A 23,747-nucleotide genomic window follows, 5' to 3' on the forward strand; every position below is an offset into this window, starting at 1 on the left:
ACGGGGACGGCGACGGGGACGGCGCCGGTGAGTGAGCGAGCGAGCGGGCGGGCGGCCTCCGCGCGGGCCCGCGGGCGGGCGGGGCGGGGGCGCGCCCGCGCGGAGGGGGCTCGTGGCGCCGCGCTCCGGGCCCTCACCTGGCCGCTTGTGCGCAGGGCTCCCGCCGACGGCCACGATGGGCGAGGCGGCGGCAATCACGCCCGCGATGCTGCGGGAGGAGGCGGCGCTGGAGGCGCAGGGCCGAGAGGAGGAGAGGCAGATCCTGGAGAAGGTGAGCCGCGCCGGCCGGCGGGACGGACGGGCTCGCGGGCGGGAGCGGCTCTCCGGCGCCGGGACAGGACCCCGGCGCCGGGCTGCATTCGCGCGCCTGATTTGCGACGCCTTATGCAGATGGCCCCATTTGGGGTGCGTTTTGGGTTGCAGTTAATTAACGTTTGGAAAAAGCATCGCTGGGGAATCCACGTGCGGGGCCGCCTCCCCGCGCCCAGTGTCGAGGGACCCGCCGCGGCGGCATCTCTGGCCAGGGCAGCCTCCGGGAAGAGGCTCGGTGGGCGCTCCGGAGGGCAGCGGGAGAGGCGACCGGCGCTGCCAGGATGTGGTGTGCCCTGGTTGCACTCGGCCTCTTTCCTGGCTGCGTGTGAACAGGATATTCTGCTGCCCGTGGTGGTCTGCATCCTCAGCGGGCTCACAAAGCTACGTTACACGTGAGGCTTCGGGAAAAAGCAGGGGAATAGAATGGCTTAAAGTGGGTGTCATGTAATGCTTGCAGCTAATGTATTGCGTCTGTGCAGCTGGGATGGATGCTCTGTTCCGCTGAAACTGGCAGCAGGTTGCATCTTTTTTGTCCCGTAGGCACGCATGTCCTGGGACAGAGACTCTAGTGAAATGCGCTACAAGAGGCTTCAACACTTACTTGAGAAAAGCAATATCTACTCAAAGTTTTTGCTAACTAAAATGGAACAGCAGCAGCTGGAGGTAAGAAAAAGCAGGGGCATCAGTGGCATGGTGTGTCTTCGACCAGCCCCAGCTGGTGGCTCGGCGCTACTCCTGTTGGGATAGGGATAACCTAGTTTCAGTCTAGCCTAGCTAGACTAGAGTACCACCATGCTCTTTACATGGGGCTGCCCTGGAAGGCTGTTTGGAAGCTGCAACTTATGCAAAATGCAGAGCTGCACTGATAACCAGGGGCTGCAGGCACAACATCAGCTCTGGCCTGCTTGGAGGTTGCCTAGTAACTAATGCTTCTGAGTTCGAAGGGGACGTCGCCTTGTGTCAAGTGGGGCAGCACTTGAGGTCTGAGTACTGCTTAAAAGATGCAGTGCCAGAGTCTTGGCGAGGGGTTCATTTAGCGCCACCCATGGTTGGCAGGGTGGTGGGGCATGCTGCTTGCTGGAGATTTGGGGCTGCTGTACTCATGAGCCAGCTACTGATACCACCTCTGCTGCAGGAGTTGGTTGAAAGACAAGATAATTTTTAAAAAATGAGAATAAAGACATACTTGTGTGATGTTGCTGTAGAACACAATGCAAAGGCAGCAGCAAGGAGGGTGAAAGAAACTGGGAATTGGGGTAAGGTAAAACTTACGTGTGGAGGTGGGAAGAAATGAGGGGGATAAGAAGACTTTCAGAGGCACATGGGGTGAAAAACTGGCAAGCAAGTAGTCTTCTCTTAGCAGGGGTTCATAATTTTATTTTTATTTTATTAAAACATTTTTATATTAAAATAAAATATAATCCTTCTGAGTCTGTGGATGGATTGTAATTTTGACAGTGTGGGGGGGCGGGGGCCCGATAGAAAGTGGCTGCCATGAAAGGGCTGCTTCCATTCATAAAATGGCTGCCCTGGTGCGCCTCTGAATCAGCATCCCCCCCTCCGCAATGGGGGGGGTCATTAATGATGCCTCCTGTGCCAGCATCTGCTTAATTTGAAGAAAGTGGAATTACAGAGCTCCATGTTACAAGGAAGTAGCCATAGCAAAGAGTTTTCCAGAAGCGGTGATCAGGCCTTTTGTCTCTTACCCTGTAGTGATGGGCCTCATCAGCTGTTTCCCTGGCGGGAGCCTGAGGATCCCTGCAGTGGGGCACTGCTGTTGGAATGGCCTTGCTGGGCAAGTGTGTGATCGCTGATGCTGTGGACTTTCTTGTGTTTGTCCATGCGACCCGTGAGACAAAGTTGTGAGTCAGTGGCTCACCTGGTCAGCGTCATGGTCAGTGGGGAGCAGAAACCGGGTCTCTGGTGTCATGCACACTGGCATTGCTATTATTTATTTCATTTCTGTACTGCCCCACAACCAGAGCTCTCTGAGCAGTTTATGCAGTCCATAAAACAGATGATAAAAGTACAATAAAATATCAGAAAAGCAGAAAAAAGGTTCAAATCAACTAAAAACCGTGAATAAAAACAGACAATAACAAGGAATAACAAAGGGCAGGGGGAGAAAGACTGTAGCATCTTGTGATCCACCCCCAGCCCCTGAGTAGCTGAATAGGTCTTTAAAAGCCTCAGAATAGAGGGTTGTCTTCACTGAAAAGATGAAAGATTGGGCACCAGCTAGGCTGCAGTGGGGAGGTCATTCTGTAGATGGCGGGGGGCACTAAGAAAGCCATCATCTGGACTCTCTTGGAATTGGTGCTTGGCAGAAGGCACCAGAGTTTGAACATCGTGTCTGGGTGGATCATAGCGGGTGGAGGCGCTCCAACAGGTATTGTGGTCCTAAGCCACACTACTAGCTTCCGTAACAGTATTGTTGGTGTAAGCATGAGGACAGAATTGGCAGCACTGTCACGAAGTCTGGCAGGATTCTGCTGTTCGCATCAGTTGGAACGCCTGCTTGAACCGTGGCGCTTGGTCTTTCACAGGCCTCGAATGTTAGGCCTTTGCTTACGCACAGACAAGGGCAAACAGCAACGGATGGGCATGCCGTTTTTAGTTTAACCTTTAATGTATCTTCTGAAAATTGCAAAACAGTTTGCATTTGTAAACACTTATTGTGTACTTTAAACCTTGTTTGTAGATTGTGTTACAAATGTGTAGGCAGTACTTCTTAGAAACATTCATTTTTCTCTCTTTAAGGAACAACGGAAGAAAGAAAAGCTAGAGAAAAAGAAAGAGATATTAAATGCTTCGACGGTAAAATAATTTTTGAAAACTTGATAAATGTAGATTGTGGCAAAAATGTTTACTCGTCTTTGTGGTGATAATGTTGTATACAGTGGGACCTCGGCTCATGAACTTAATCCGTTCCAGGACTCTGGGCGTGACCCAAATTGGTTGTGAGCCTAGTTAAATTTCCCCATAAGGGTCAATGCAGATAAGGTTAATCCATTCTGTAACTATTTTTTTTTAATCCGAAAAATGTGAAAAAGCAAAGTGGCAAAGAACAACGAAGATCGCGGCCATCTCCCCACGATTTTGACCCGAGTCAAAATTTTTATGAAATTTTTGTTCGCGACCCGATTTGGCTGTGAACTGAGGCGTTCATTAGCCGAGGTACCCCTGTATTTTGGTTGGGATCCAACATCCCTGTGTAAGAACAGAAAGCACTTCTGCTCATCCAAGTGTGTGCATTTTCTTCCTTGTGGTAGTTCCTTGTGCTGATGGAATTTCCCTCTGATTTTTTTTCTTGGCTTGCAGTTGGAGGCAGGGAGCTGAAAAATGTCCCTGCAGGAATGAATCCAGTGAAACAGATTCATGAGCACAGAACAGCTTTTTCTGGGCGGTGTGGGGGCAGGGGATTTTCAAAAGCTGCTTTTTCTTGGGGAAAAGATGCACTGGTCTCAGGGGCAGGTTTAGACAGAGCTTTGGCGATGTTGGTGGGGGACTTTGCCTGAGAAAGGGTGGGGGCTGGTGGATGAAACCCTGCTGACACTCCTGGATGTCTGAGCAAGCAGCCTGAAGGCCCACTGACTGCTGCTACCCTTCTGGAATGACTGGGCAGCGGTGTGGGTTTTGCTGGGCTTGGCTTTGCTTCTGGATTCCAAGAGGGTTGCTGCGGCCTGAATGGGTCCATCTAGCATGATCTGTTGCAGCTCCGAGGCAGAGATCCTGCTCGGCCATCCCTGCTTTGGCGATTTCCTGCCTGAGTTACTGTTGTGTGCAAGGCTTTCTCTTGCAGGCAGGCAGTCTGAGAACTTGAGCTGGCGCAGAATACTGCAGGTGTGGACTGACACTCTCCCACTGGTCACCAGTTCTGAAACATTTGTCCTAGCAGATTGTTTCTTTCTGGGTTCTGCTGGTACTCATCTTTCTAAAACCTTGGCATGGCTTGGAGCACAGTTATCTCAAATAATAGCTCATCCTGTATGAAGCCCCATCCCATCCCCATATTGCAATGCAGCATGCTGTTTTGGGATGGTGGCTGCTTTATTTTTTTAGTGGGTTTATTATTTTACTTGTACACTGTGGATGCTATTTATTGAGTTTAATTTCTGAAACACTGTGATTTCTGTGTAAATAACAATATTTACTTTAAAATATTTATATGAATGAGAAGTTCCTGTGTGTATAGAAAAGCATTTTTGCAAGTATATATTTTCTAGTTTCTAATCATTGTGCAATAGAGTCACCTTGAGAAAGTATTTTGAAATAGTTTGTTCTTAGGATTCTTCGAATTGTTTTAGAAAAATTTATAATGTTCTAAAATGCTTGAGAATAGTTTTTCATGGTTATAGTTTTACTTATCAGTATATACAAAAATGAAAGTAAATGCTTTTGTATTCATTTCTTTTTTTAGAATGAAAAACAAACTACTGGGAAAGATGGCAAACAGGGTGAGTCTTCTCAGTTTTGGAAAACTAAGATACTAGAAAGTTTGGCTGCTGATACCACCATTCAATTTTTTTGCAGTTACGAAAAAGAAGAGAGCCAGAGAAGACAGAACATACAACATTTCTGATGTCATATCGAAAGAGGTAAATCCTAAGGGCACCAAGGCACCCTCTGCGCAACGATTGGGCCCAAGGATACCTAGTGAGCAAGGGAGGGATTTAGTCTCCGATTGACCTGCTGTAAGGTTGACTCCCCACAACACTGTTTCAGTTCAGGTGACATAATATATTTACAGTATTTATTTTAAGGTTTAGATGAGTCAAAAGAGGAGCTGTATTATCACCAAAGACAACTGAAAAAGTTAAACAGGCAGGTATTAATTGCACCTGTTTTAATGGAAGGTACCACGCCTGATGTATTCTGAGTTCTGGTGCTGTAAGCCATGGGTCCTCAAACTACGGCCCGCCGTGGCCATCCATCCGGCCCGCGCTGCCGTTCGCGCACACGCTTGCTGTGCGGGTGGGGAGGGGTTGGCTCGCTCCCTCGCTCGGAGATGGTCTCCAAGTGAGCAAGCCGCCTCCGCCTGGCTCCCTGACGCGTGCTCACCACTGCCTCACAGCGCAGGCGGGGTGGTGGCGGCTCACTCCCTCACTCGGAGATGGTTTTGGACTCGCTGGGAGATCTCTGGCAGGTGAGCCACCGCCCCACGTGCCCGACGCCGCCTCGCACGCCCTCGACAGACGGCACCTCAATGAAACATGAAAGGTCCCGCTCCCCGTTTGCTCGGGGGCTCGTGTAAGCGTGCGGACAGGCAGGGCTTATCTCTCTTCAGCCCCCGCTCCGTACCTTGTGACACGCCCTGAGCTTACACAACCTGAATTCAGCGGAGACAACATGGCTGAATGGAAAAGGTAGATGTGAATGGGGCGCTTCTCCTTTGGACAAAGGGGGACCTCCAGGGGAATGCGACTCCTCTTGGATTCTGAAAGCAGAACTTGTGATAAGCAGCTTTCAGAATCACCTGTGGAAGCGTGAAGGAGAGGATCACATGCAGAGTTCTCATTCTGCCCTCATGGACTGCCCCCCTCTTTCTGGATGGTGAATGCAGAGGGGGTGCCCGGTGAAGTGATGTGTGGCTTCCTGTGACTCCCGGACAAACTGGAAAGGGTTCAGAGGGAGGCAGCAAGGGTGATCCAGCAAAGGAAGCCCCTTTGACGAGAGACTGAGAGAACAGCTTGGAAAAGAGAAGGCTGAGGGGAGATAGGAGAGCCCCCTACAAGCACTTGAAAGGTACATGGCGGAAGGCCAGAATCTCTTCTCCGTCATCCCAGAGTGGAGGACATGGCATTCAGCAAGCCATATTCCTGCTGAATTTGGCAGTACAACAATGGAGAGGCATGACCTGGAGAAGCGGTGGGCCCTCCCACCCTGGGGGCTGTCAAGATGCAGCTGGACAGCCCTCTGAGAAGGGTTGGTTTCACTTGGAGTCCCGGCCTGAGCAGGGGGTTGGTCCTGATGGCCTTCTGGCCCCTTCCAGCCCTTCTTTTCCATGATTCTGTGTCATGACTGAACACAGAGATGCAGGGTGAAGGACACATCCAGTCTGGCTAGATGTGGCACTGGCGTGACTGGGCGGCAGTCAGTCTTCCGCAGCGCTGCCCACCGCGGTAGGTACTCCTGGTCTCGGTAATGCAGCTTGGAGGTGGGTGGTCTGCATGGAAGGCACGCCTCTTGGTCCAGGTCTCGGTGTTCGCTGCAAAATGGTTTACTCTGTCAGTTCCATCTTTCTTGCCGTCTTGCAGTAGACATTTGTTTTCCATTCTTCTTCCCCATACTCCATATCTTGGCTGCACTTTAATGCAAATGCATTTTTGTGATACCAGATAGGGACCCAGTACCCTTTAAGAAGACATACAATGTGACATAAACATTGTATAGCACCCACATTCAGTTTGCTTCTGGCTGTATGCATACTCCTGTGGGATAAATATTTTAAACTTCGATGCTCAGAGTGGTTTAACATGTATAGATTTACTGTCCAAATTAATAGTCCTCATGTTAGGTAAAGTCCAGTGCACTTCCGTATCATTCTGCTCCTTATGCTAGACTCTTCATGCTATCCTTCCTGTTGTTGTTAGTTTCATTTAAAGTTATTAATAGGACATTTCATTTTTGCACTTTCTTTTTGGTAGGAAATCTTGTCAGCAGCAAAAAAAAGCAAAGTGGAAAATGATCAGGTATACAGTTTTGTTTAAATTCTGTTTTTTAAATCTTGATTTCATGGGAAATACTCTTTTCTGTTCAGGACCTGCTGTTCTTGTATTTGAGTTTGTGATAAGAAATTTCTAAAGTTTCTTTTAATAACTGTCGAGTGATTTTCAAATAACTTTTGATTCTAAGTATTTCATAAATCATTTGGAATTAAATAATGCTACTTGAATATAGCAGTAAGATTCCTGGCCACTTTGTTCTAATGATTGGATATGGAGTATGATTCTTATTTACTCAGTAAAAGTGTAAAGCGAATTTACTTGAATAAAGGATATCTCCTGTGAGTCTACTACCTGCCTTGGATGCCCCGGTTAAAAAAAAAGAAGCAGCAGCATTTCATGCAGTCACCATTGTGAGGATGTGGAGGAGAAAAGGTGCACCTCGTGGAGGGTTGCATGCAACTGAAGCGAGCGAGTATTTATTCAGTAACACTGGATCAGAAGCTGCATTCAGACAACAGGCATTTCTGCATTTGTCTGAAGTGTGACATTGTTGGGAGCCACGTGCGTCTGCACAGCCTTAGGCAGCATGTTTTGCACGTGTGTGTGGCCACCACTTCTGGTGATGGCGTCAGGCATTGGTGGAGGCAAAGCACTTGCTCCCTGTGGCATTCTGGTACGGTCAGATGCACAGCACCCGATAAAACTGCGAGAAAGGCGGCAGCATGGGCTGGAAACAATGCAATATCGGATAAAACCAAAGTAAAACCAGAAGAAATTAAAGTAATGAAAAAGTTCTCATATGTTAACAAAGTGCCCGGGAGAAGGAAAAAGGCTTCACCCAGCACTGAAAAATGCGGTTGGAGCCCCAGGTGGGTCTCTGGGCATTCCTTCTCTTGCAGGTGCCTGTCTTGCCTCACTGGCGGGGCATCTCGGAGCAGGCTGTTTGAAGACGACCTTGTTTAAAAAACAAATCTGATTCAGTGTTACTGAATGAATATGTATTTGTTTCATTTTTATTCCACCTTTCCTCCACAAAATCAAAGTGATGTACCTGTTTCTCCCTCCCTCCTCCCCTCCCCAAAAGACTCCTGCTGAGGCAAGATTATAACGGTTTGAAGGGCACCTGGCAAGGTTTGTGACTGAGCTGGGATTTGGACCTGGGACTTTGTACTCCTGGGTGGACATTTTGCTTACAAGACTACAAAGGTGGTCACAGTGACTAGAAACTGCCCTTTCACCCACTGAGTAAAAACTGTGCAGTTGGCTTCGGTAGGGGCCTTTTTGCCTGCATTTGCCCATGAGTTCCTGCGTTTCTGGAGAGTCGTCATGGTACTATGACCACGTGCTGGGTCTTGGGAGACCCTGGTTTTAGTCGTCCTGGAGTACACTGGCTGACAACTCCGTGGCTCTCTCGCAGGGTTGTGATGATAAAATGGAGAGGATTAAGTTGCTCCAAGCCATCTTGAATTTCTCTCCTTTTTCCTTGAGAGGCAAAAAGGCATAATACTGTTCCCATTCCCCAAGCAGCTGCAAAACCAATGCTCCAGAACGGGCTTGTCGGCCAGGTTACATGGTGTTCTGCCATCAGCCTGACATACATGGAAGCTTTATAAGGGCCCGTGGCAGCAAGTATCTTTCATATGTTACAGTTTTGGGCAGCATTTTTAACAGCATAGCTGCGAATGTGGCCTTTTTGAAAGGATACAAAATGGCGCATCTTTGGTGGTTGTCTGGTGTAGTCACAGGAGTGCCTGGCACGGGGCTTTTGTTTGTTTTTTTGGCTGAATACACGGAATTCAATTATCTTCCACTCGAGGTGAACTGCAGGGCTTGCTTTTGCAAAGCAGATTGACTCTGCCAAGCCTAGCCTTCAGCTTTGTGTTAGTTGATAAAAGAGCGGAATCCTGAGGGCCTTGCAGGCGTGTTTACTAAATCATTTACTTTTTCCTGCAGATTGGAAGCTCTCCTCCAAAGCTGTGTTCAGATGGCCTGCAGAGCAATGGGGACTCGAATACAATGATTAAAGACAGATTGGCCCAGGCAGTGCGCCATGGCGCCAAGCACTTTATTGACCCCGTACGAAAATTTAATGGGCAGCCGATACCTTTTCAGCAACCGAAGCTCTTCACTGGGGGCGTAATGAGGTGGTACCAGGTTGAAGGCATGGAATGGCTCAGGGTATGAACTGACACTCCACTGATACCTTGTTCGTCTCACTAAAGAAGCATAGAAACGATGTGCATGTGTTGAATTGAATGGCCACCCCTTGCTGTTAGCAAGTACATGGACATGCATTTCAAACGGGGTCGGAATATCTGGTGCAAGAGCTCCAGCCGTTTCTGTACGGTAAAACTCCGCCCGGCTTCCCGCTTCTGGCAAAAGTGCGGTTCAGCGGTTGAAGCAGCCCATGATGCTTAACCGGTGCGATGCCCAAACTGATGTGCCTGGTTGCAGAGGCTCCGTTTCCAGCGGCCGCTGCACCAGGGAACTTGCATACTGAGCCAGCAGAGAGTGAGAGCTGATAAACTGCTCTAATCCACAGTTAGCCTGTACACTTGAAGCTCAAACAATTTATGGTAATGCATTACTAATATTGCTGTTAATCAAGTAAGAGTTTTACAAATAGGACCACTCTGCATAAATTATGTTATATATCGATGGATTTCGGTCTCAGTGGGTATCTAAAGCATATGCATAGACAGCTTTTCTTTCTTTCAGATGCTGTGGGAAAATGGCATCAACGGCATCTTGGCAGATGAAATGGGCTTAGGAAAGACAATCCAGTGCATTGCAACAGTAGCCTTGATGGTGGAAAGGGGAGTTGCCGGGCCATTCCTCATCTGTGGGCCCCTCTCTACACTCCCTAACTGGGTGGCAGAATTCAAAAGATTTACTCCTGAGGTAAAATAGCTTTAGAATGATAAAAAGGACTGTTTTCAAGGGGTGGGTGGCCTTTTGTGATGACTGATGACTCCTGTCTGATCTATTATTATTCCATTGCATTTCTATCCTGCCATTTTCCCCCTTGTGAGGAACCCAAGTTGGTTTCCACTGCCCTTCTGCACCCCATTTTAGGAAGTACAGAATTTCCAGAGGTTTCTGCAACCTCTGCTCAGAGAAAAATCCTCCATTTTTGTCCTTCCGAGGAGCTAACAAGGTTGGCAGTACTGTCCTGAGGTATGAATATTCTTAGACACACCCGTTCCCTTGGAGAGAGTTCATAAGGTCAGGCTTCCAAGTGAGACAAGAGAGATATGGTGTGTGTCTTTCAAGTGCAGTGGCTTGCACCCTTATTTAAAGGTACTGCCATAGAGCCATTCCTTTTTAAGTGCCAGTACCGTAAAATGCAGAAGGATAGATTTCATGACTGCTTAAGTCCCTATCAAACAACCCCTGTTTAGCCTCTTCAGACACCTATTTGAAAAGAATCCCCAAATTTCACAGTTGTCAAAAAGAGTTGTTCCCATAAATGATACAGACTGCACTTTTCCATTTTCTGAAACACCCAGGAAGGGGCAGAAAAGATGGGAAACACTGAAAACTGTCTGGCTCAAACTTAAAATTGAGAGATTCTTACTGCAGCGGGAGTGAGGTAATCACCACCACCTTTTTGCAAGCCAAGATGTTCTCATGGGTTTGCTTTGTGCTTAACACCTCAACTTTTGGCAAGACATGGGACCATGCGGCGCTTTGCACGTCAAGTGGCCAGGGTTGCCGCAGAAGAATCTCCTTTTGGACAGTCCTTGGAAGATAAAACTGAAAGACAATGCTTTTTCTTGAATAAGAGAAACCATATTTGAAACCATCCGAATAGTCCCTTGTGTCCCTATTTAAGCAGCAGCAAGGCATGAGTGTAATGTAAGGATACTCGTAATAAGCCTGGATAAGAACCAACCGCAGGGTAGAAGCGGGCTTGAGCCTCCCGCATGGCGTCCTTCTCTTGGAGGGAATATGCAGTGAGACACCATGGAGCTCCCCGGCACATTCCGGGCGAGGGCTGGGCAACCGGCTTCATTGCAGCTGGCTGCGTGCAGATGCAAGCCACAGTTAATGCAAGTCTACCTTAAACCATGAATTCCTGTCTTGATTCGGCCAGTTCATGGCTAAGCATTAATTCTTGGTTGTCCGTTAACAATTAATTGAAAAATCAATTGTTTTTGCTCATAATTCTTTGTTAGATTTGCATGTGAGTTGTGCTGCATTCTTATTTTTTAATTAGGTTCCTATAATGCTGTACCACGGGACCCAGCAAGAACGGCGTGTGTTGATTCATAAAATCCGGAGGAGAGAAGGTTCCCTGAATGTCCATCCTGTGGTCATTACCTCTTTTGAAATAGTGATGAGAGACAGAAATTCCCTGCAGGTTTGTAAGGAAATGTTATCCCCTCGGCATGGTTACTCGTGGTCCTTCATAAAGCCAAAGTGACACTTTGTGCAACGCCACAGCGTGAGTGCACAGATTAAAACGGTGATGTTAAATGTTATCAGTTGACAGTAATTGAACACTGCTTCAAAAAAGCCAATCCAAATAAAAATTTGAAATAAGAAAGATGCCTTAAAGAGGAATCCTATGGCTGGCCAGGCAGCGCTAGGCGGGCCATGGAATGCTCTGGATTCCCAGATGAAAGCTCTGCATCAAGCTGTGGCCTCTCCTGCTTGCAGAGCAGGAGGAGCGGAGCTGAAGACGTCCTTCGTGCTTCCCCAGCTCTGCCCTGGATGCTCATCAGTGTCTCCGTCCAGAGGCTTGTGAGCACTAAAGGTGCTCTTTGACTCACAGCTGTGAGAATCTGTTAGTGGAATCTGCTGTGATAACTATGCAGTACTGCTTAGAGTGGCATGCGTGTTCTGCTGAGGATGTATCATTTTAACCTTGTTGCTGTAAGTGGTCGCTAAAACGATTCCTAGGAATCTTCCATTTGTTATCAGGAAGCTGTGCATTCTAAGGCCATGGGTAAATTTAGCTTTGGTAAAAAGAATGTGAGGCAGTAGGACAAGCTTAGTTGTCAATTTTATGAGAGGTTATGCATTCTTTCTTAGGTCATGGAAATCTCTTAATGCTATTTTTGGTGCCTGGTTGTGTAACGAAGTGGCCACACACAGACTAAGGATCTGTGTGCAGATTTGTGTGCACGTGTGAACAGGTGCATGCGAGAGATAGGAATGACACCTTAAGTAATGTTTAAGAACTGCCGATAGTACAAGGGCAGGCCGATACACCCGGTCCCTTTGCAAAAACTCAGGCGTTCCCCAGGCCGTGCTGTTATTTGGTAGATCTCTTTAATGATCATCAAGAGTGCAAGAAGCGGCTTGAAAAGCAACAGGGCCCACAGCAGCCTTTCCCAGCACAGCCCCCTTTGGGTGTTCCGGACTGTATGTCCCATCATCACCAGCCAGGATGTCCCATGGCCAGGGATGACGGGAGTTATATTTGGCTGTTAGCAGGGTAGGAAAGGCTGGCTTATTTGCCAGTGTGTAAAAAAAAGCAGTGATGTGGCCTACCCTAAATCAGGGGGGCGCCTCCTATAAGAAGCTCAAGTACAAAATGGTCATTTTCCAGTCAGTTAAATGGGCGAGTTGGTAGAATTGAACCCGTGTGAATTAATGGACTTCTGGTTTGGGTTTTTGAAATAACTGGGAACTTCTCTACCCTAGAACTTCTATTGGAAATACTTGATTGTGGATGAAGGACACAGGATTAAGAATATGAATTGTCGCCTTATTCGGGAGTTAAAGCGGTTTAATACTGACAATAAACTTCTATTAACTGGAACTCCGTTGCAAAACAACTTATCCGAGCTTTGGTCGCTGCTTAATTTCCTTCTTCCTGATGTGTTTGATGACTTGAAAAGGTGAGCAGTGATCAGTGGCTATTCTGTACAGGCGGTGTCTGATGCCACAGATGTGTCAGTCCCAGCCTTTGACCGCTGGAAAGCACGTGCCACAGCCGCCCTCAACAGAGGGCAGCACCCTTGCACGGTATACCCTTCCGTTCCCTCCAGCACAGCCGCGCCATTAGCTGTCATCTCGCGTCCCTTTTCCTGTGCGGGAAGTCCCTTCCAGCGCTGCCTGCCCCTGTCCGGTGGCGTGCTGTCACGTGGAGCAAAGTTCCTGCCCACCCGTCCTTGGGTGCCTCCTGAGTAGGCCACGCCCTGGGAAGAGGCCCCTCGCAAGGCAGAGTCTCTTCCTCCAGCAAGCGGCGTTTGTCTGTGATCCTGGGATAGTGCTTTACCAGCACCAAACCGCAGCAGGGTGCGAGTGACCCTCCAGCCATGAGGGTGCGTGCAAGGAGGACACCGTGGTGCTCCCTTCCCCCCACCATGCAGAAGGAGACGTCCTCCACCCCAGGATCCTGACAAAAGACCTGCACTGTGGTGGAGTAGGATCCCACTGCGGATCTCAACAGATGCAGGGACTGTTTGAGCAACAGAATAGGTCACCCCGGATAGCATGTCAGTCTTCTCCAAGCCTCACGTTCTTTGGCCACACCTAGGTCCAAGGAAGAGCGGCTCTGTATGTGGAGGTGAACTCTCCCTGCCTGTTAAGGAAAAGGGCCCGGTCCTCCTCTTGCAGCCGTGGGTCTTGAGACAGCTTTGATTGGGGTGGGGCATAGACCACCCTCCCAGGTATTTCTGGACTGCAGCCTGCTTTGTTCCTTGACCACTGGCCATGCCAGCTTGGGGCTCAGGGCCCCACGGCACACCTGGGATCCCCAGACGAAGCAGCCGAGCCTCATTGCCTGTCCTCGGGAATGAGGGAGGATGTGACTCAGGCTGCCGGCCAGTGGCCCCTCTACCTGCACTGGCGTCACTCACTTGAGTGGTGGTGGCCTGCGTGGGCTCCATCCCTTGGGACAGGTTGCGTGCCCGTCCTCGCACGATCTCCTCCTCTTCGTGTACCATCCCGGTTACTTCCCAGTCTGTTGCATCCCAGGCAGGCCTTGCACAGCCGAGTCAAGGTCAGCAAGGCGGCCCACCCCAGGGCAGCACTTTCTGCCTACCCCCCAGTCCGGGAGATCCTCCCCTGCCTTTTCTTAATCAGGTGTTGGTCATCCAGTATCAGACGCCTCTGTGAGTGTTGTCTTGGCAGAACAATAGGGATAAAGGTAAAATACGATGTTCTTCAGCACAGAGATGAATAGACCCCGCGTAACCCGCAAGGCTGTGACCTCTTTCTGGTTTCTCCCGCAGCTTTGAGTCCTGGTTTGACATAACCAGCATTTCCGAGATCGCTGCAGATCTTGTCGCCAAGGAAAGGGAGCAGAACATCCTGCACATGCTGCACCAGGTCTCCGTTTTCATTGCATTCCCGTATTGGCAGTGCTTGTCCGCTGCACGTTCTGCTGTTCTTTGCAAGTATTGTGGTGCGTGACATTGATAAGCCCACTTGGACGCATGTGCGCGCGCATGCTGTGCCCGGGCACGCGCCTGGCCCACTCCGTGTCGCCGCATGCCTTGCTTGGGTATTTCCAGGGAGCAGCATATCTTCACAAAACGGGGGGTGGGTAATCTCTACCCGAACACTTGCTGCCGCGTCAGCTAGGCATCAGCCACCGTCTGGCCAGTGGGGCGTGGGCGGAAGCACCTTCCGCAGGACGGGGTGTGCGGTTCGCATCTAAAGGCAGAGGAGGGCTTCCCAAGGAGTCGCTGTATTAGTCTGTTGCAGCAAAAGCTGTGCAGACCGATACCTTTATTACGGCATAAGACATACTCCACAGAGTTGGAATAGGAAAGTCATCGTAAGCCTGTACAAACAGGTCTAGCTGCTTCTGCATTTGGCGGACTATTCTGATTGTGGACACACTGTTTTTTGCTTTAGTATGGCTTCTTAGATTATTAAAGTTATATTCTGATTTATTTTTTGTAAAATCTTTTCAAAAGTGGAAATACTTGCCTTCTGAGGAAGATTTTTGTGTAGAGCGTCTCCGGTACCTACTTCAAGTAGGACCAGCATTGGGTTTAGCACTCAATTTCACATATAAGTGATCTGGCCAAAGCCCTCCTTGCTATCAACATGTCTTGCAGTACTCAAAATTACAGGACGCCCAGCAGAATGAAGGAGAGACAGAACTGCACGCAGTATATCCTCGGTGTTCGAACGTATTATCTTGGCAGTGGACAGAGTTACTTTGCTTGAGCTCAAGTTGTTAGAATTTTTTTTAATTTAAACTCTAGATTTTGACCCCTTTCTTACTGAGAAGACTGAAATCAGATGTGGCTATGGAGGTTCCTCCTAAGCGTGAAGTCGTGGTCTATGCGCCCCTTGTGAAGAAGCAAGAAACCTTCTACAGCGCCATCGTGAACAAGACCATCCAGAAGCTGCTGGGCAATAACCAGGTACCTGACGCAGGCGGCTTCCTCATGCTAAATCGTTTTCACTCTCGTTTCTGCAAGTACCCATATGAGCAGCGCTTGTGTGCGCAGTAAGAACTGCAGGGGCCACTTTTGCCGTGGGGCTCAGTGTGGGCATCCACTGAAAGCATGCTTGACGGCCGGCCGGCCGAACCTGCTCGAGCACCTCTGTAACAGAGTCCCGTATCCCTAGGGCCTAGGCCACTGGTTCCGTTGACGGCTTGGATCGGTAGGAAGTTGTCCTTCCGTTCAACTGAATTACGCCTTCCAGTAACTAAAGCCTGTTGTTAATAGTGCTATTCATGTTGATAATCAGGAGCAGCTTGTAGCTGTCTTCTGAATTGCAACTCTTTATGCACTTGAAAAATGTGATTCCTTCCTTAAGGCTTTTTAGGTGGTTAAACACACCCAATTCCTCTAATCTTTTCTCATTTGAAGAGGAGAGACTGAGGGAACTGGGCATGTTCAGCCTTGAGAAGACTGAGGGGGACAAGGTATCCCTCTAGAAGTCCCTCAAAGGCTGTCCCAAAGAGGAAGGTCTAGGTCTCTTCTTGCTGATGCCGGAGTGCAAGACACGGAACAATGCATTCAAGTTGCGACAACCCAGATTCAGGCTGGGCATCAGGAGAAACTGATGCCTGTGCATCTCCCAAACAGTGCAGAGCCCCTTGGGGAGTTTTACCAGCCACGAGTGTTTTGGCGGGAACTGCTCCCTCACCCCAGCCCCTTGTGCAGAAGCAGAGGAGCTGCTGCAAGTCACTTGTCCGTTACCACCACCACCACCACTTCAAATTTAAATGGATCTGTTCATTAATTTTATGTAAATTTGTGGTGGTGAAGGGTCGGACACGACTTCACAACTAGCAAGCAAATTCATTAATTCCCCACTATTCCCAGTGATCTCATAGTCCGTTTTATAATGTGTTTTGTTTTTTGTACAATTTTTGTAAGGCTCTGTAAGAGTCTTCAGCTCCTCAGCCCATTTTGTGCACATGTTTTTCATAAAAAGTCAAAGTTATGCATGTTGTGTTTATCACGTGAGCTGTGTGAAACTGTCAGCACGCTTTTACGAGGTGACTAAACAGAACTAGAAATAACATTGCTGGTATCACTGGACTTGCTTATATGCGTAGTAACGTACACTCTTTTCATAACTGTTCTGTTCCTGCTGGGTCATGAGAAAGGGTGACCGGTGTGGGTGCTCTCCCATTTTATAGGAAGAAGTTGTTGAGCTGAGCTGTACAGGTCGGCCAAAGCGACGCAGTCGGAAGGTGATTAGTTACCGTGAACTTGGTGAGAATGATTTCCCTGACAGACTCGAAGAACTGATCAGTAAAATGCAAGAGGAAGTTGAAAAAGAGAGGTAGTTATCTAAAGATGGCTTGTGTCATTTCAGAAATCTCTTTGCACCAAAAGGAGCAGCATTTGTAAATGGCTTGTAGTAGAAGCTTTGGAGTTGAATTAGTTCTTTCGATATATAATATCTAGCCATGTACAAAAGAGACACCTCCAACACTGCCTGTATTAAACTAGCAATTTTAGGAAGTATGCCATGAGGTGCAATTATATTAGCTGGATTTTACCTTTCCCTTGATTCTGTCATACTGACAATCTTACCTGTTCTTTGCAAGGCCAGTGATAGAAATGAACGTCCCTTTGGATTCCGAAATCAACCTGAAAATGCAGAACATTATGATGTTGCTGAGGAAGTGCTGCAATCACCCGTACCTTATCGAGTACCCGCTGGACTCTGCTACGCAGCAGTTTAAGGTACGCACTTTCCGTCGCAGTCTCGTATCTAGGTGGAACCCTTTCATTTGGTGGGAGAAAATCCATATTTCAGTGGGCATCATTTCATACAACCAGTTAGCAGTGAATGGATACAGTACTCGTGATGCTGAAAATACGATACTGGCCAGATGCTAAATCCAAGCCATAGTTGCATTTTCTCAGTGACTGTTCCTAGGATGATGCGTGGGGGCAGCTTGTGTGGCTCTTTTGACCTGCTAAATTAGTCCACTCGTTGCCGCTCCCACCTGCGCCAGGCCGGCTAGCACTGGCTCGGCCCCTCAGGACCAAGAAGGCAGACCTCGATCTGCACTTCCCAGAGCAGGCGGGGACTTCCCAGAGGCGCCAGCTTTTCGTCCTGTCTTCCTGCGTGAGCGACAGAGGGTCCTTGCTCTTGCACAGGAAGCGCAGCCCCCCCGCCCAGCCCCAGCTCAGCCAGGAGAAGAAGAAGGATCTGCCTCCCCACCCGCATCCTCTGCAGCAGAGCGTTCTGGCCCCGGGCTCAGGCCGCTACCGCAGCAGCAGGCATGTTGTGGATCAGGTTGCCTTCCAGAAGAGCCACCAGCCCGCGAGCGTCCCGCTGCTGCGGCACAGACAGTGTGCCAAGAGGCCGTGGAGTGGGCACGTCCCTTTGCATTCCTGCAGGCAAGCCAGAGGAGTGCCCGGGTGGCTGCTGAGACGCCACAGCACTTTGCTCTTGAATTGCGCCGGTCATGTCCAGCTTCCCCCATTTGGTGCAGCTGCTGGGCCCAAGGGGAATCGGCCCCTCCGCTGCCCAAAGCGTCTCATTTTGGGTGAAGTGCAAGGCATAAATCCAAGACAATTCCATGAGTTCATAAAAATGGCAGCAGGTTGTCTCCAGTTCAGCGCGCGCTCCAGTGGAACTCCATGCCCGGCTTTCCTCCTGTGAGCTCTGTGCTGGTCATGTAATATTTTGACCTTGTTGTTGTCGCTCTCCTCCTCCTCCTCAAATAAAGCAACGTCATGTCTTCAGAGAAACTTGTCACTGCCACCTTGGTACCTGATCAGGGTTGGGAAGTGGCATGTTCCATCCCTCTCTTGCCTGTGACACAGGGATTCCTGCCCTTTGGGCCTGAGGGAATGTGTCTGGCTTGCTGTCTGCTCGCTCTCTCTTCATCTGAAGGACCCAGGATGCCACGGCCTGACCACTAGGAAAGCCCCCAGGAACGTTCTTCCCGATACTGCGGGTTTAGAAATCTGAACATTATGGCGACCAGGTTGCTCCCCGGCTCATCAGGCCTGAGGCTGCTCTGCAGCAAAAGGCATGGCAGCAGAGGTCCCAAGGGGCCCGCTGCCCCTGCAATGCACAGGGCTCGAACTTTAGAGCCAGTTTAAGAAGGCCGCTGTCTGAAAATCTGGCTGTTTATTTATTACATTTATATACTGTTGTTCATTGTACACCAGTACATTGTTAGATGTCACCTTAGACAGGTTGTTGGTTTACGTAGCCTCCAAATTGCTCTTTATAGTGAATAGGAGAGGACAATCTCACCCTCAAGATGAAGCAGTTATCCTCATTCCAGAAGAGAACATTTCCCTCTGCTTAGAAACACTGAAGAAGGAAAAACCAAACACACGTGTTTCCAGTCTCAGGGGTTCAGTGGGCTCATCTTTCCACACATTGTTTAAATGGAAACCAGGAAAAACAAAGTAGAAGGATCTTAGTTCATTGTTTTCGGATGTCCAAACTTCTCAGCAGTGGCCTTGGCTTTAAGTTTGCTAGGTTGTCCTTCCGATTCCATTGCTTCAGTGTTTCTTACAGCTTTGTGCTTTTCAGTGTGCTTACACGATATTTTTAAAAACGTTGTGCATTTGTACATGATTTTCATTTGTGGTGGCTAAGGGGTTTCTTTGTGGCTCTTGGCTTGGTTTGAGAGCTGAGAAGAAGCCCTTCGCCCTTCGTATCATGCTTGCTCAAATGCATGTCAGGGAAGAGGACAGATGTATCGCATTTACATTCTAGTTTTCCACCAAGGAATCCAAGGTGGCATATATGAGTTGTTTTCTGCTCTCCACATCTCTGCGAGGTAGGTTAGGCTGAGAGTTTGTGAATGGCCAAAATTTAGCCAGTAATCTTTGCTCTAGGGGAGGGACTACAATCCAGGTCTTTCCCATCCTAGTCTATACTCTCCCTACTATGTCACATGGGAACTAGTTTTTTCTCCCCAGAACTAAACTCTGCCTGTCCCAACCCTTCAGAAATGCACAGTAAGTTCAGATTGTCCGTCTTAGTTGGACACTGATGAGCTACTGTTTAATAATATGATTTGGACTGAGGACATCAATACCAGAAGGACAATAAAAGCGAGTGTGTCAAGCCAGCACTTTCTTTTGCTGATTTAATATAACTCATTTTCTCAATTGTGTGTTTCTCACATCAAGGTTGACGAGGATCTAGTGAAGAGTTCCGGCAAATTTCTACTCCTGGATCGCATGCTCCCAGAACTGAAAAAGCGAGGACACAAGGTACTCTTCGTAGCTACAGCAAAAACCACTTGAGCACTGGAGTTAAGGTTGCTGAGCAATCCTTGTTCTGTGCAGGTGCTACTCTTCTCACAGATGACACGGATGCTGGATATTTTGATGGACTACTGCTACCTGAGGAAGTACCAGTTCAGTCGCCTAGATGGAACCATGTCCTATGCCGAGAGAGAAGAAAACGTGAGTAACTTCCCTTGGAGCCATCGGCTTAGTTCGCTGGGCTCACGTGAAGTTCTTTACGTATGCCATGAGCTGAGGGCTTAGTCACTAGCCTAGGACAAGGAAGGAAGGCAGCGAGAGGAACGTGGACGCTGCCACAGCATGGCGCCTCGGGCGAGCTATTAACCAGAAGTTCCCTATCTTGGGTATTCCTGGTGGCGTTGCCTCCCCAGGAGACAGGATCAGCCTCTTCTCCCCTCCCCTTTAATACAGGGAGAGTATTGGCCTGTGTTGAGATGTGCCGTGATACCTGGTATGTAAAGGGCTGTGTAACCACTGTGCATTACCCTGTCTGAACAGACTTGGGCTTCGAGATGTGTTGATTACCAGTTCAGGTGGGGGCTTTTCTGAGGAGAGCTGGTGTCTTGAACTCTATGCCCGTTGGGAGTTCCTCTGGTGGATTTTCGTTTGGTCAGGGTTCTAAAATGCACTGTTTCTGCATGTTTTCTGAATCTTCTCAGCCGCACAGTTAAGTTAAAGGGTGCTTCTTCAGCAAGCACGGGGGAATCTGTGGAGAAAGATGTGCTGAGGAGCGGTAGCTGAGATATTGGGAAGCGTTCACACGGCAGACTGCCAGTGTTGGCAGAACACGCGTTCTTTGCTCTGACTGGTGCTTGGAAGGGAGCCAAGACGGTGGAAGGTTAAATGCAGCTGACCCAGAGAATCCCGCTCCGCTCCCCATAGCTGTAAAGCAGGGAGGCACCTCATGGCGGAAGGTTGTCTTTCCTGTGGTGTGTTGCTTACAGTTTGCTTGGGGAAGGCGTCCTTTTATTCTCCCTGATGTCTCTGCCCTTTACAGATGCATAACTTCAACACAGATCCAGAGGTGTTTATCTTTCTGGTGAGCACGCGGTCTGGAGGTCTTGGCATTAATTTGACTGCTGCAGATACAGTCATCATCTATGACAGTGACTGGGTATGTTCTGCACATGGGTGCATTTACACTGGAATAGGCCCCGATCCCAAAGGGCTGTGTGCTGACTGCTGCGCACACGGAGCTCCGGAGTCCTCCAGTGAAAGGAGCCCCAGCCACTTCCTCCGGAGCTCTGGTGCAGTTTTAGATGTGTTTTTTCAGCATAGCATGAGGAGCACTTACCTGATGGGGAAAACACCAGCCACTGAACGATCAGTGCAGGGGAGGGAAATACTGAGCTTTCTCCATAAGAGCTGCAAGCGATCGCCAGTGTTTCTGAGTAGCTGGATGGCTTTGTGATTCCTGCCGCCTTTCGTCTTCTGACACAAGTCTTTGACAACAGCTCGCACTTTTTACTCTGGCGAAACTTGTATTTCTTGGAGAAAAAACCCAGAACATTCATCTGATACTACTTTTAGTTCCTGAGCAGCACAATTTCACTTACTGACTTAGTTCCACATCTTTTCTTTCCTTAGAACCCTCAGTCGGACCTTCAGGCCCAAGACCGGTGCCATAGAATTGGTCAGACAAAACCAGTTGTTGTCTATCGCTTTGTAACGGCAAACACCATTGACCAGAAGATTGTAGAGCGAGCTGCAGCCAAACGGAAGCTAGAGAAGCTAATTATCCACAAAAGTTAATAATAATGCCATTTTCCGTATAGTTCCATATTGAGTTTTTCCTTTGGGAAGCAATGAATTCCTCTCAACTGTTGATCGTTTTGTGGCTTTCCAAACTAGCAGGTGTTGCCTAACAGTGTTCTCACACCCTTATCGCAGAAGCTTTTATTTCTCATGGGTGTCCTTGCTCTGCGAACCATTAACCACACTCAGAGTTGTTCTCATAACCTTACTTCTTGCAGAGACACAAATCGTATGTTGGGGATGTGGAGCATGGGTGTGGAGCTTCTTCAGTCGGAGCCTGGAGGCCTTTCAAGTGCCTTCTGGTAGCTTTGCCTAGGCCGTTCAGTCGACCCTGTCAGGGCCAAGTTGGCCACTGCCCTGTGAAGCTGCCTCTTCAGCTGTCCGCTAAGAGCCCTGTTTGACCCCCCTGTGTGCCAGCTTAGCAGTGGATACGTTTGCCAGACGTGGCGCCCAGAAACGCCTAAGCTGAATTGAGGCGCACAAGATCTTTGGCCGTAAGGGCCACCCTGGGTGTCTGCATGCGCACACCTATCATCAGCGCGCGCCCCGGTTCACCCGTGGGCACATTGGTGGTACGGCTAGTTTGTGAGCACTCCAGAGAGTCCGGCTTGACTGCTGCGCCACTGCTGCTGTTAGCCCACTGCCACACTGGAGGGGAGGCGCCAGAAGGGGCACTGCAGTCGAAACCTAGACCGTTGTTCCTGCATTAATAGCCCGGACCATAGACAGGTAGGGAGGCATGTGCGGAGTGTGGAGCGTTTAGTGGAGTTAGTGAGGTTTCCTTCATGAAGTAGCTGGGGAGGAGAGTCATGAAGACGAGGCAGGGCGACTTGCCATGGTACTCCTGGCGGCAGCGATGCTGCTCATTTTGTTCCTACAGGCTTATCTAGCTAAGTTGTGGCAGAGATGCTTTCGTTCTGCAGTGACTATTTTTCCCCCTATGATATAAATCTGAACATGCATTCAAGCTTGTGCGTAACATATGGCATCGAAGGCCGTGTGAGAAATGCTTCAGGGAGCTCTGTGAAAGGCAGAGTGAGACAGGTCTGTAGGGCAGTGTGTTGACGAACATATTGTCGTTTGTGATACAGTCAGCTGCGCATGCATTGAGAGAATCAGTGGCAGAGCAGAGCAGCGATGCACTGAGTAAGATGTCTTTTTCTTGTGGCCTTTAAGATCAGTTTAAAGGTGGGAAATTTGGAGTAAACCAGTCGAAGAGCTGCTTGGACCCCAAGGAGTTAATGGAATTGCTGCGATCCAGGGACTACGACAGGTAGGCAAACAATTAATATAAAAAGAGCCTAATTCCTAAATAAGCATGAGACCACACCGAAATGTAAACCTTTGGATGACTAAGCTTCAGTCTGAAGCACATTTCCAGCAGAATGTCTGCTGAACATCGCTGGACTCTCTGGGCAGTTTTGGTTAGGGCTGAGCTTGTCTTTCTTTCTTCTCATAGAGAGATTAAAGGATCAAGAGAGAAAGTCATAAGTGACAAGGATTTAGAGTTACTCCTGGACAGAAGTGACCTTATCAGTAAGTACAGACGATGTTTGATTCAATCACATTTTTAAAAATGAAAAAAAACAAAACCCATAACTGGTTTTGGATTATATTCTGCCTCATTAATCCAGTACTTCAGGTAATTTAGTCCTCTGAATTGTGTTTTCCTTGTTTCTTCAAGACCAAATGAAAACCTCTAAGGAACTTAAAGAAGAAAGGGGAATATTCAAGATAGTAGAAAATTCTGAAGATCCAGAAAGCGAGTTTTGAAATCTGGCCAGCTTGCCCTTGTCACCTGAACACAGACAGCTTCATGGGAGTTACTGTATCTCTGTCTCAGAATTCAAACACTGGTTCCAAGCCCTGTTTTTCTCAAGAGATAAAAAAAATGTGACATGGCTAAGTATACATTTGAGGGCTTTTAGATCCTCTTTTTGATACCAGACATATTTTTTATATTTTTCCAGACTTTATATAGCAGCTAGCTATATAATTTGTACAGTTTTCTGTAGAAGTTCTGCAAAATACCTTTTTAAAAAGATATTTTGACTTCTTGCCTTTATTGTGGTTTTATTCAGACAGAGAAAAATGCTCTGTGCTTGTTTACAAACTCAAATTGTACGGCTTTACTTGTTGGTAACTTTACTAAATAAATTCTGTATGGTATTACGTTGAAAATCTGAATGTTTTGTAAAACAGCTGCATTTGGCAGGCATTGTCTGTTAGCAGTAGCAGTGTCTTCTGGAACTGCCATGGAGAATTAGATTGCCCAGCTTGAAAATATAAACCTGGTGGTGCGGAGTTTCTTCACCACGAGCCCTGTTGCTGTCGCCATTTTCCTGCCAGTATT

General features: G+C 48.3%; 1 protein-coding gene across 1 annotated transcript; it reads left to right on the forward strand.

Annotated features, from left to right (window-relative positions):
• The first annotated feature begins 6 nt into the window (after nt 1–6).
• HELLS (helicase, lymphoid specific) lies at nt 7–23,566 on the forward strand. The gene is made up of 22 exons (XM_044420195.1): nt 7–27; nt 156–271; nt 853–975; nt 3,073–3,129; nt 4,733–4,769; nt 4,846–4,910; nt 6,960–7,004; nt 8,934–9,158; nt 9,699–9,881; nt 11,200–11,343; nt 12,633–12,829; nt 14,168–14,264; nt 15,152–15,313; nt 16,546–16,691; nt 16,960–17,098; nt 19,520–19,603; nt 19,679–19,798; nt 20,637–20,753; nt 21,227–21,386; nt 22,571–22,667; nt 22,854–22,930; nt 23,079–23,566. Exons 2-22 carry the CDS (start codon nt 176–178, stop codon nt 23,165–23,167), a joined length of 2,460 nt encoding a protein of 819 aa, XP_044276130.1. The 5' UTR covers nt 7–27; nt 156–175; the 3' UTR covers nt 23,168–23,566.
• The last annotated feature ends 181 nt before the right edge of the window (nt 23,567–23,747 follow it).

This window comes from Varanus komodoensis, unplaced genomic scaffold (assembly GCF_004798865.1).
Source record: "Varanus komodoensis strain SLA01 unplaced genomic scaffold, ASM479886v1 scaffold11, whole genome shotgun sequence".
Lineage (NCBI taxonomy): Eukaryota > Metazoa > Chordata > Lepidosauria > Squamata > Varanidae > Varanus > Varanus komodoensis.